Below are 13470 nucleotides of genomic sequence, written 5' to 3'. Positions count from 1 at the left end.
ACGGTGTCCAGGTTGCCGAGGGAACCGGGAGATAAGGAGGAAGCCGTCTTCTCCTCTTTCATCTAATAATCCGCTGCACATTTTCATTAAGGCTGGTTCTGAAGCGCCGGAAGCTTGAAGCAGATCAGATGTGGACCGATGATCTGCAGTGGCTCTGACTCGGGGCCGGAGATGAGAGGAGCGACACCAGCGTGGTGACTGAGGCCCAATAACAAGGCAGTCACTCAGACCGGACTCAAGGGGCCTGATACGGCGCCGCCGCCCCTCCTGGCTGTTATTACATCCAGCCTGTTACTCTCTCCTATTTCCTCCCTGTGAGTTTTAATCTCGGGCTCTGGCCGTCTGAAGGTTGCCGGCTGTTGATCCCTGCCGCTCCTCCTGGTGTTCCTCAAGCGCTCCGTGACGCAGAGAGACTCAGGCTTCTCGTCTGGTTTGACTCCCAAATATCACATTCCTGCTGTGAAGATTACTGGGCAGAGAACAGAGCCTGGACTGGGAGTCGGCGGGAATCGATCGCAACATCAGTGGCAAACGTGGCGAGGCCACTTTGGTGGAACTACGATGGAACTAGGAGGATGGGGATCAGCGCCGCTGACTGGGAGCAACTCTCAAACTTTGAAGCCGGAAAATCAAGGGAGGTGAAGAAGAGAGTGCAGACAGGGTGGAGACTCAGGAGTCAGAGTGAGAGGAGTGTTGAGTCGGGCTGTCAGTAGATCCACACTTTATATCTTGTTTAATCACACGAAAGCAGTGAACTCGCGATTAATCGCAAATGAATCACTCTGTGGTACATTTATTTATAGGAAGATTTGATCAAAGCAAGAGTTTCATTTGCAATTAATGGCGAGTTGATCTGTTCCAGTGTGATCAAATGAGATGAAATCTTTGAGTCTTGTTTAATCGCATTGAAGCAGATCATTTTAATCTCATTTAATCACACTGGAGCAGATTAACAGGAGTTTAGATTGTGATTAATCGTGAGTTAATCTGCTTCGGTGCGATTAAACCAGATTAAACGGGTTTGCCGGCCCTCATGGAGAGAGCAGGAAGGAGGCAGGGGGAGAGGAGCACGAGTCAGAGGAGGTGTGAGTCAGGACCTACAGAGGTGTAGAGGAAGCCTTCGTTGTTCATGGCCAGGTACAGCTTGGTCTGGACCCCCTGGATGGCCACCACTCGGAGCCCCACCGGGATCAGGTTGAACACAGCTGCAGACAGACAAACACACAGTCAGCAGGAGGTCGCAGCGCCCCCGTCAGGATGATGAGGAGCAGGAGTTTGTTCAGCTACCGGCCGCTGCAACACATGAGGCGTGATCATGTGGATGTGGAGGTTTTGATCGAGCGTCCACTCTGGCCTCCGCGGCCAAACGCTCGCTCTGACTTGGGTCGAGCCGTGTCAGCGACCCCTGCTGGCCGGCACCCTGCATCACATCACTCACTCAGCTGCTTCTGGGTCACGGTTTGGAGTTAAACTACCGCCTCTTCCACTCTGCAGGAGGGTTTTGGGCGCAGTCCCCCAGCTCTGGCTCAATTTCAGGGCTTTGCCAGTCTGGGCCTCTGCGGCCGGCCTGCTGCCCCCGCGACCCCCGTGTTGGAAGGAAGCATCTGCAGGGCAGGAGCCTCGGGTTTAATGGAGGCGCGGGTGAACACATCCCGCATTGTTGCTTTGATTTAACGGCGTGTTTGCTCGGGACACCGGGGGCGCGGAACATAATTATCCCGGGCAGTTTAATGATCCAGGCGCCGCTTTAATTGCGCGGACCAAGCCAAGCATGTTCCTCCGTAATGACTCTTCGGCAGCGGGCTTTTCACCTGTGTCGGCGCTTTTCACATGCTAGGCGACTGGCCTTTACTATTTCATGAAGACGCCGCTGCCTGCAGCTGCGCGCGCCGGTGGCGGCGGTCCGGCGACTGGAGCAGAGATGAATGAGGGATGAAACACGGCAGCGGGAGGAGTGATTGCTGTCTGACGGCCAACAGCAGAATTGAAATAGCCTTATCAATCACACCTAGCGTGTGTGTGCGCGTGCGTGTGTGTGAGAGAGATGGCACAGGACAAAGAGCTCACTCCCGCGCTGCGTCCACGGCTCCAGGCGTCTCAACGCGTCTCAGCTCCAAGGGTTTCACCAAGCGCTTGAATATGACTAGTGTCTCCTTTCATTTCTCTCCATCGCAGTGAAATGTTTTCTCACGAGAGACTGAAACAACCCCGGATCTTTTGGCGGTCCTGGAGGAGGTGAAGCTGTCGCTCAGGCGGGATCATATCAGCTGAGATTCCATCTCAAAAAGAATCTGTCAACCTCAACCCTTTTCTGAAAAGCCTTTTTTAAATTTAGATTTTGATTGTTTTTAACACCCTAAAATTTAAACGTTTGCTTTTCACATTACCCGTTAATTACACTTGTCAAAACTATTTTGAAGAAAAAAAAAAACCCTCCAATATGCCAGCCTCAAATGTGAAATAACCAGGAGGAAAAAATGGTATCCACTATTTGAAAAATAGTGACAACAAAACAGTCACAAGACGTTATCCATTTCATTTTGCATTTCATATATGACACTAAAATATTCCTGAAATATGAATGAATACTTGAGAGTTCAGACGGGAAGTGAAATCAAGATATTTCCATGGATAAATACGTGTAAATGTATTTGTAATGTTGTGTCATGTGATCCCTCTGGGAGCCCAGCAGACACTCACCGTAGGTGCTGTCTTCATCCTTGGTCCCGTCGATGGTTCCGTCGGGCTGCATCTGCAGCTGGAAGCCCTGGCGACTGGACAGCCGGGTCACGATGCCCTTTAGCTGCGGCTCTGTGGAGCAGAGCGGGAGTTAGATGCTGCCTGTGATGATCGGCGCGCTGCCTCTTCCAGGCCCCGGCTATGGAGTGAAACATGTGGAGAAGTGTCATGTGACACGGCTCCTTCATTAGCGGCTCTCATCATGGTCTATCAGTCGCCAGCAGCTTGCTGCAGGACAACACACCAGCGTGGCTGTGGAGAGCTGCTGGATGGAGCTTCTCCTGGATTCCAGCTGAATCCCAGTGGTGCTGTCAGCAGGAGCGTCCTCTTGTCAGGGCTCTGCCGGCCTCCGAGCATGTCCCTCACGCTGGGTTTCTATTGGCTGTGCCACTCCAGCAGCAGCTGCTTCTGACTGGAGAAGACCACCAGCCTGCTTTGCAACATGAAGTCAGACGGCCAAGACCAAAAAGACTGCTGCAAAAATGACAACTTTCCGCCCGGAAAAGGCCCCACAACCACAAGCCGGAGCTCTTCTGGCGGCTCATCAATAAGGCACGCGACCCGCACGTTATTTACATGGACGAAGCAACTCTGGGCTTCCAGAACCGGAACCTTCATCCAGCAGAAGCTGCGAGGCTGGAGCCCACAGCCTTCCTCCTTACTTCCCTGACATTTGACCCGACAAACTCGCCTGAACTGGACCACAAACCTGCGGGCAGAAGGATCAGAATTTGGAACCGGAACCAGCGCTTCGGTGGTCCGGATCAAAAAGAGCCCAGTCCAGACCTGATTGAACTTGTTTGAAGAGGCCATGAATGATGGATGTTTGATGGCAACACCTCTGAAGTTACTGGTGCCGGAGCACCATGGAGCCAGAGGTGATGGAGTGATGGATGAAGATGGTGCAGCCCAGTCTCCCCCACCCTCAGACCTGGCGGCCGCCTTCTCTTCCTCTTCTTCCTCGATCCGAACAGTTTGACCCGGGAGAACACGTTCAGCTTGCTGGGTTTCTCGTTGGTTCCTTTGCTGTTGCTGGGACTTCCGCTGCCGCGGCAGGCGTTCGCCTTCTCCCGCTCGCGCGCCTGCCGCTTCTGCCGGATCAGCGAGCTCGCGATCGCCGCCGCCCGAGACATGGTGCCCGCGTGCAGCCGCGCCAAGCTGAGCGTCCCGCGTGAAGGGGGAGGAGGGGGGTTGGCGGTGCAGATGGTGAGCGGGGTCTAAACCGCCCACGGCTCCGTTCGCATCGCGCACCGGCCGCTGCAGTCTCGCAGATGTCCGCGATGCGAAACGGCGTCCAGAAGCCTCCGTGGTCGCTCCATGGGAGCCGAGAAACACCGCCCCGCGAGGGACCTGCGGCTGGTCTCGGTGGCGGGTCCGAGAGGAATCAACAGCTCGGAGCGCTTGTTGTCACTGCTGCTGCTGCTGCTGCGGCGGCTGCCGCCTCTGCCGCTCACGCGCGCCCCTCCTCCGGCCCCGGTCCACGCCTCGGTGCCCCCCGTGACTCGAGCGAAGGAAGCGGATGGTTTGTCAATGGACGAAGTCGCGGTTGCTCCAGCGGGGACCGGATCATGATGCAGCCGCGCCGTTCATAAAAGAGTGCTGCAGCAGCCCTGCCCTCCCGGAGGAGAGAGGGAGAGAGAGAGAGAGGGGGTGCGCGTGCGCGCGCGCGCGTGACGGAGGCAGAGGCACCTGTAGCCCCAGACCCCACGTGGCGTGATATGCCCGTGTTATGGTGCATACTAATGTAGCCAGTGGGGGGAGGTGGGGGCGTGGGGGGGTGTTTATGTGAGCGTTACCGTTCTCCCTGACAACAACACCAACCGTGACAGCTTCACCCGCGACCAGGCCTGACGAGTCGAGCCCAGATCAGTGAGGACCTGCAGCCCGAGCCCGACTGGAACGTCACCTGGTTCCAACACCACAGGTGTGAGGACCAGCAACTGAGTCGTGCTTCCACCAGGTTCTTCTTCCTCAGGCTTTTTGGAGAGTGTGATCGACCTCTGTGGAGCAGCAACACCAGGAGGGCCACAGAGAGCTGAAGAAGTCCCTCATTCCCGGGTCCCTCCAGGGTTTTGGGGTCAGCAAGGTGTTGACGTCGGTGTGACCAAGCATTGTGCATCCCTCACGGTCCTCCTTAAGGTTCCACCTTAAAAGGTGGAGTCCCACTGGACCAGAATTGGGTGTCAGAGTCCCAGTGCATTGGGACCCCGAGTCTGTTCTCTGACTCCCAAACGTCATGAAGACACAGGTGAAGTCACCTGTTGATGGTCGTAATGTTACAGCCAAAGTGCTCCACAGACCTTCTTCACTATGATCTTCAAGATGAAGACGAGAGCGATGGGAGGAAATCAGAGTCCCCACAAAGTCTGCAGCTTGCTGGCGATCGTTTTCGAATGCTGCCATGAACACCGTGATGAGACGTGAGGAGAGAAAGTGTCCAGAGCCGGCGAGGGAGGGGCTGCTCCTCTTATTTTGGTGCAGAGGTTCACCGCCGCCGGAGAGGCTGCAGAGCCACGGCACCTCAGCCCCTGTGTCATTTCCTCGACGTGCGGCAGCGGCAGAGCAGGCTCCACAGCCATCATTGCCCCTCATGCATGTCGGCGCCCCCCGGGGGTGGAGGGGGGGAGCGGATGCAGCTGTCAGCCTCCGGGACACAGTTGCAATGGCAACCGGGAGGGGCGGACGCCGGCTGAGGGGGGAGCGGGTGGGGTGAGGAAAGGATCAACCTAAGGCTACCTGGCGCCGAAGCAGCGGGCGGCGGAGCGCGGTGGAAACGGAGCAGTGAAGATCGATGGCTGGAGAGGAAGAGGATGTGGTGAGCTGCAAATGACTTGGCTTGAAGAGGAGAGAGATAAAGTCCTCCGACCCATGCAGCCGGGGCGGCGGGGGAGGGGCAGGTGGCCCCGGACGGAAGGGACCTCAAACCCACAGCCGGCTGGTGAGGTGAGACCGCATGCTTTCAACACTCTCTAGTGACATCTACTGGCCACATCACAGCTGGGAAACAGAGCCAGTCTCAAACCGCTAATGAGAGTTGCTGGAGTTGTGAGTGTGTTTGCATCACACGTCTCTGTTCACACACCGTTTACACCTCAGTCTCCGGAAACCAAACCGGCCTCTTGTTCAGGAATGTCAGTCAGAAATATCTGCTGTTCAAAAACACCTTCGTGAGCTGATGAAAATGTTGGTTGCACACATCTGCAGAGGCCAGCATTTCGCACATGACACACTCTCATTTGATCTTTTCATTCATTTTGGCTTTCTTTATTTTTACTTTATGTTCAGCAATGTCCTGTCTTCCTTCACATGTGCCCAGGTGGGGATTTAAAAAAACACCTCTGTCGAACCTATGAAGCTCTTGTGGGCCACAGAAACGGGTGATTCAGGACTTATTCTGCCCCCAGACCCGCAGTTTGACACGCTTCTGACCAGGAAGACGTCAGTTCTCAAACTTGTGATGCCAAACGCAGCAGATGTGCCACCTCATTTCTGCTGCCCGGTGAGGGCCCGGTGAGGGCCCGGTGAGGGCGCCGGCGAGGGCCCCGTCACGTCTCTATCGTGTCATCGCTGTAACGCGACACGAGTCCGACCCAGTCAAACACATGGCGCCACATTAGCGCTTCAGCACTAATGAAGTGGGATGGCGCAGCCGCTGCAACATCTTCAGGCAGCGAACACAACACGCCCACAGATCCCAGAACTCCAGCCCACTCCTCCTCAGCACAAGTCCAAACCTAAATATAACTGCAGTTGTATGTTCTCCATCTGAGGAGGAGGCGAACGCTTCTCACTGCCGACTTCAGTCGTCCTCGCTGCTCCTCTGAGAAGATGCTGACAGCAGGGGCCCTTGAGCAACACGCTAGCGTCGCAGCTGTCCTGTTCCCTCCACCAAACCAAGGCAGCAAACCTGCTCCGCTACAGTCTTCAGTTCAGCTGACACAAACAAAGCTGGTCAGAGCGGGGCCCGGGGGCCACATCCGGCCCCGTGACTGTGTTTGTGTGGCCCTCTTGGGGTCAGAGCCAAACTAAACTGATCAGAAACGTTCCTGTTTCCTTTGATTCCGACTCCAATCCTTGATGGATTCCACTGTTCTCTCTTTTCATTTCGCGGTCTGGAGACTATTTCTGGTCCCCTAAATACGCTGGATTATGAAAAGTGAGGGATCATGCAGATTCTTTAGACGCAATGTAACTATCCAACAGTATTTGCTTTTTTTTTTTATAATATCATTTCTGAATGACACATCATGTCACCAATATCATTTTATTCTATTTATTATTCCCGACATGTCAACATTTTTTCTCTCCCTCCCCTCCTTCCTTTCTGGCAGTAAGTGGTCGCTGGCTCTTGTACTTTTCGTAGCTTTTGTCCCATGAACTGTTGGTTATTTTCAGATCATTGTTTTCACCTGTCAAGTCTGTCACTTTTATTTACTCTGTCAAACTCTGTTTCCTGTACTAGTCAAAAAAACTGCTGAGTAAACAAATTTTGTTTTGGTGTTCAGTGGTGAAACTTTCAACAATCAGAGAAGTGCAGTCGTGCACCCCCCTGTAGCCCCCCTCCTCATCCCATCCTCTCCCTTTACTCCGTCCAGATGCTGACAAATGTGTCTTATCAAAACACTCTCTCAAAATAACAACTCTGCTTTCCTGTGATGGAGCTGATCCACACCTCCATTTCTGATTCTATTCCACGCTCATTCTCACATTTCACTGCACTTCTCACGGCTCCTCATCCAGACGACGATAATCCCATGCAGCACGAATCAATATTCCGATATTAATCCTTCTATTTTATTTTTAATCTCATCTGAAATATTCATTTCTTCACCGAACATTCCACACGACATTCGTCCCGCGCCTCCATCCAAGCGTCGACACCTCTCTGCTCGCGCCACTCTCTATGTCAAACTTTGGAAATATGACTTTAAAATGGTCTTAATCCAAAAAACATGCCTGACTGAGACCATAATCTGAGACGGTCCGGAGCGCGGCGCTTGCTTTCAGCACCGCGGACAGAGCCCCAGCCTCCGTCAGGTGGTGCGGTCAAGCGTTCCACCTGAAGCGGCGGCGGCGGCGGGAGGTTCCTACCTGAGGTGGAGCGTCGAAGCGGGAAGCTCATGCTGCGCCTGTGGAGCCCTGGAGCTCTGTGCTCGGCTGCTGCACTTCCTGTTATGCCGCCGCTCAACGAAAAGAGGAGGAATGAGTGAAGTTCAAGCCAGACAATCCTCCACGGCATTGGATCCATTAGGGCGGCGTTGATGGGGATCATTACCGAACATTAGAGGCCATTAAGCCTTTGGAACTGGTCATTAATGATTCATCTGGAGGCCGCGCTGATCTGGCACTATCACAGGGGGCGGGAGCCAAACCCCGGGATCCAGCATGGACCCGCCCGGAGGGCCCAGACTCCTGCACGGCCCGCTGCGGTGAGGCACGGTCGTGAGCTGACGGACGCTGCAGTGTCCCGCAGGACCAGGTCAGAGGCACGGAGAGTGGAGGTTCAGGACCACGGACAGCACTACAGAGACCCCGCCCTCATCTGCTCAGCACACAGGGAAGTGACGTCACTCTCTGCTCTCTCAGCTCTGACAAGGCAGGGTTCCCCCCTGCTTCAGCGAGAACACTGTCGAGTCTCACTGTGACCTGAAGGACCCACCATGTTCTGTCTTCTTCTATGGTTCCTCAGGCTCAGCTCTTGTCCGGGTGTTGGTCCCAGTGTATGAAACGCCAGGTTTTGACTGTATTTTCAGGGGTGGGACTAAATAAAAATAAAAATAAAAATAAAAATAAAAATAAAAATAAAAATAATCAAAACTATCGTCCTGTCTTATATTACATATTAATAATAATGAAAAAGATTCCCGTCACCAGCGCCCTGACCTTTGTGTGAGTCAGACTCTGCTCTGGAGACAGTTGGCACATGACTCGGGACAGGTCTCTAGTCCGTGTGATCCACACTGAAATGCTATTTATCTTTTGTAAAATGAGAGGATAGGTTGTCAGTTCAATTCCTGCCTTGCTCACGGCCCACAGTGAAGCACTTCCTGTTCTTCCTGTTTCCTGTGGCGGGAATAAAACTGAACTGGTAAAATGAATTTCTGTGTAATAAACGGCCGATGAGTTGCAGCTCATGCATCTCTTATCGCCTCAATTCATCTTGTTTATTACGTTGGGGCAGCAGGTTCATAAACCTCCAGCGAAGGGTCTGGTGCACGACTCCATCCACTGTTATTGACACCTGTATTAGCATTATTATTGGTATTACTGGTATTATTGTGATTCTTTTCTGGAGTATTACAAATAGTTGTATGCGTATTTTTAAATATATATATATTTCATGTTACAGTTTTATATTTTACGTTATATTGGTGTTTTTTTCCCCCTCGATTTCCGCGCATGCTCAAAAGAATGCAGTCTGTTATTACAAGCCCCAAATTCCCCGAGGGAAGAGAGTCAGTTGTTTTTTCACATAAGCGTTAAGATCAGACCATACATGTTATACATTATCTCAAAAGTTTTCTGAGTAAATGACGTTTTCAAAAGTAAAAAAAAAAAAAAAAGAAAAAAAGAAAAAAAAAAAGAAAATTATATATACATATATAGTGTGTATAAATAAATATACACACTATATATGTATAGTATGTGTATATATATATATATCTCGTGAAATAACTATTTCTGCTTCTTTTTCTTTCATTTCTTACAAACACATTCATGGATTTATCACTAGCTAAATATCATTTCCTCATCAGACTCTATCACTTCAGAGTTCCTCCCAGCAGCAGCATCACCACGGGGCCGTCCTCAAACGCCCCCGAGCCACACAGCGCTCACTGATCCAGCCACACTCGACAGTGCTCTACAACAACCCACCGGCAGGGGCCGCTGTGCTTCACCTGCCAGAACTGACTGGCTCCACAGCTTTTCTGTCCCGCTGCTTCCTGTTCAGCCTCAGCATCCGTTTCACTGATATCATTCCCAGTGTGCGTGTGTGTGTGCGTGTGTGTGTGTACGGTCTCTGGCTCTGATCGAATCAGCCTGACTTCCTGTCATCTGGAGAAAACCGCATCAGATGAATCTGATCGCGTCTTTATTGGGTCTCCAGCTGCACTGAAAGAGTCTTAGCTTTGACTCGTCCGTGGCCTTCAGTCTGAGGCCGTGACCCCGGGTGCAGTGATGCGGGCAGCGCGCCAGACACGGACCGACAAACTGCTGGGTTCATCAGTCAACTTGCGATATACTAGACCAACCACCAGATGGCGCCGTGTCACCATCTGCTGCGGCCACGCTGCGCGCCAACGGTTGCAATTACACCATTCCTCGTTTCATTTTTTTTCCTGCGATATACAGAGTCAGATATGTTATTGAAACACCTTGCCATATACATTTGGTCAAGATAATATTACTACATAAAAATCCGATTTCTTGGCCAATTTAACTTTAAAATATAAAGATGAAAAATAATGAAAAACGAAAATGTTACCATTATAAAACTAAAATAATAATAAAAAAGAGATTTTCATTTATTTTTGTCTTTGATTTTTTTTTTTTAATTTTCATGAAAAAAAAGTAAGGACTTCATGGGACAAAGAAAGTTTTTCGTTTTGTGTTTTAATCGAATGATTGGTGACAAATGTCACAAATTCATTATTGATTTATAAAAAGCCAATTTATTGTGAGTATTAATTCATTCATACAATTAACGACTATCACATATCCTAATTTAGCTTCTTAAATAACATGTTTTTTATGATAAAAAAGGATACTCAAATAACCTTCACCTCTGGTTTGGAACTGATGATGAATAACATCTCGTGACGTCACGCGGGCTCGATCACTCAAGGCAGTAACGACAACACTGGCGGACGCTCTTGCTCTCTCGGAGCTGACAGGTCGACTTTATGACCTCATCTTCAGGCGCGCTGGAGCTGTCACTCCCGGCCGTTATTGAAATCTATAGCCGCGGTGGTGCTGTGTCACCGCGGAGGCGCTCAGCTCCACCGGCACCAGTCCACCGCTCAGGGGCGGCGGCGGCTCCACGACTGAGCAGACTGTTGGACTTCGGCTTCACTGGATCCGGTCCAGACCTTAAAGAGCTCCTCCTAGTGTTCCAATTAATATAGTCGATTATTAAAGTGCAGATGAGTTCAAGGCTCTTTGAAATCAAGACTCAAAAATGCACTGACGTTGACGTGTTGAGCTCATGTTTGCAGTCGTTCACTGCAAATAAAGTGCAATATTTCCAGATCACAACATACAAAAGTCAAATATTTCAGAGTAAATTGGATCCGATATATGTTGTGGATAAAACAAAGAATCAATTACACATATTTACTGAGGTGATATTCATTTTTGAGTGATCTGAAATCCAGTTGTCATTTTTATTGACGTAAAGTAGATAAATATGTACCACATTATTAACAAGGTGCTGCATGAGACATGATCATCCGTGAGCCAGGAGCGTATACAGAGCAATATAGGGATTATCATTGACCATTATTGACTGTCTCTTGTACAGACAGACAGACAGACAGACAGACTGGCGGAACCGAGGGTCTGGGAGGGTTTGGACTTGTTAAGACAGAAGCAGTAGAGCGACCAGCGCGTGGGTGGATGGAGGCATTTCAGCCACTTCTCACCATGAAAGGAGCTGAGGTCTGTCCCAGCTACCCAGGGTGAGAGGCAGGGGACCTCTGACGGGTCCGCCAGTTGTGTGTCGCCAGCAGATGTCTGTGGGCCGTGGGAGGAAACCAGAGTGTCCAGGCGAAACAATCAAATGCATCGACTTTAGTCAGAGGTGTTTAGCGCTCAGCTTTCCTCCCAAAATATCCCGTTCACCCCCCTCCACTCATGGCCAACACACAAAGCTTGTGGATGAATCAAGGCTTCCGTCAGATGGAACCTCATTTGTGAGCACAGACTCGGGGAATTGTAATCCGCGCGCTCCGACCGTGTATCGACAGGAGCGGGAAGTTAATGAGTTCCTGTGCTGCTGCTGAGGAGTTCAGGAGCGTCCGCGGGACACAGCGGCTGACAGACAGGGGGTCACCCTGCGGCCGGGCAGCTCCACGCCTCCAGAACCTTGCACACGCACGCGCGTGACTCCGCCGGACCCAGAGGTCCAACCCTCCCATCAGCGTTAGTTATGGACTCGCGTGTCAGTACCGAGTCTCCAGGGGGAAACACCGCAACCGCACCATCCCTCGTGTCAGAAACCAGGGGTGTTCGCTCACTCGCTGGTCTCCGCGGTGGTTCACATCACTGACCAGTGGACCAGAGTCACTGCAGGCTGCGGTGTGACGGGCACTTATCTGCTTCGTCAGCAGAACTTTGAATTTGATTACTTAGTTACCTCATTACCCTGGTTATTTCTGATATACTGTATATTTCTGATGTACAGATGCAAATAATCTATTGAAATATGGATAAAAGTCATGATTACCAAAGTTGCATTTGGGTCAGAAATATGTACGTTTTCCTAAATAACTTAAATAGACATAGTATATTTACATTAAAAGAGTTCTCCTGCTCATATTACCTTCTGCAATTATTAAAAATGAATAAATAAATAAAAACTAAATAGTATTAAATAAAAAAAACAAATCAATAATGAATAATAAAGAACTGTCACTTTCTTTTAAAAATGAAGCAATCGATGATAAATTTGCTATGAAAATTATTATTTTCATAGATTTAAAAAAAAAAGTGTATTATTTTATTTTCATTTATGTTTGGACATGTTTTTTCCTATTAAAAGAGTGTAAAGAAAGAAGTCATTTATTGTGGATATTTATTCAGTTTAAGACTTCTCGCCCTCCGCAAATATCATTTGGCCTCATAAATATATTTTGATTTGAACATCTATTGTATAGTCAGATTTCATATCCCTTCTAAAATAAAAAGAGCATCATGGTCCGGGATCTGTGGCCTGGCCATATTTACCGAGCCCATGGAGCAGCCTGTGATGCTCCTGTGCCAGAGTGTGGTGCTGGACTTCCTGCGTCTGACCCATCCAATGGATGGAGGCATTTTTAGCCATGGACCAACTCAATCAAATTGAAGATGAAGAGTTTTGAGTGCTGCTTCTCTCCGAGTCTCCGCGGAACGACGGCGCTCATCAGCTAGTTTCACATGGCGCAGCAACCTGGATGCCATGTTCCTCACACGAGCGCCTCATGAATAAGACACTCGCCTGGGCTGGAGGGCAACTCCCTTCTGTCGCCATGGCGACGGTAGTATCCCAGTTTGCTTTGCGGTGAAGTGTGTGTCGATTTTATTGGAGTCCAGAGGCGCTGAGAACGAATCTGTGTGTGTTCGCCGCTGATTTAAGACCCAGCAAAGCCTCGGGGAAATGAAACTCTAACAGACCAACACACGCGCGCGCGCGCAACACACTGGCGCGCGCCGAGGAGCCGAGAGTGGAGCCTGAGAATCGCACCGTCACCTGTTTTTTTCTTTATAAACCACTTCAGAGTAAAACCAAAAACCACTTTTAATGACTGAACAAGGCGGTTCGCGCGCTGTTTGTGCGGGTGCAAGCGTGTGGAAAACAAAGCGATGGGCGCTCGAAGCTCACCTTTGGCGCCATGGTCTTTGTCGTCCTTGCTTCTAGTTTTCCCGCTCATGGAGCTTCTGTGCGTCCCAGAGTTCCGAGTGGAGACCAGCCGCGCTCACTGCCGCCGCATCCTCCTCCGCCGCTCGCGCCGGGACTCGATCGCACACTGATCC

General features: G+C 50.6%; 1 protein-coding gene across 2 annotated transcripts in view; it reads right to left on the bottom strand.

The window, feature by feature from the left end:
* The window catches only part of LOC128748214 (fibroblast growth factor 13-like), a 19433-nt gene extending 5963 nt beyond the window's left edge, over nucleotides 1-13470 (bottom strand). The window contains exons 1-3 of one of the 2 annotated variants that reach the window (XM_053846736.1): nucleotides 13319-13470; nucleotides 2701-2811; nucleotides 1102-1205 (exon numbers count right to left, since the gene is read on the bottom strand). In XM_053846736.1, the coding sequence (XP_053702711.1) occupies nucleotides 1102-1205; nucleotides 2701-2811; nucleotides 13319-13367 (264 nt within the window). In that variant the 5' untranslated portion in view covers nucleotides 13368-13470. Of the gene's footprint in view, nucleotides 1-1101; nucleotides 1206-2700; nucleotides 2812-3670; nucleotides 4375-13318 lie in introns of those variants that run through there. The other variant, XM_053846735.1, reaches the window with a different exon arrangement.

Source organism: Synchiropus splendidus, chromosome 17 (assembly GCF_027744825.2).
Source record: "Synchiropus splendidus isolate RoL2022-P1 chromosome 17, RoL_Sspl_1.0, whole genome shotgun sequence".
NCBI lineage: Eukaryota > Metazoa > Chordata > Actinopteri > Syngnathiformes > Callionymidae > Synchiropus > Synchiropus splendidus.
This window is presented reverse-complemented; position numbering and strand designations above follow the sequence as displayed.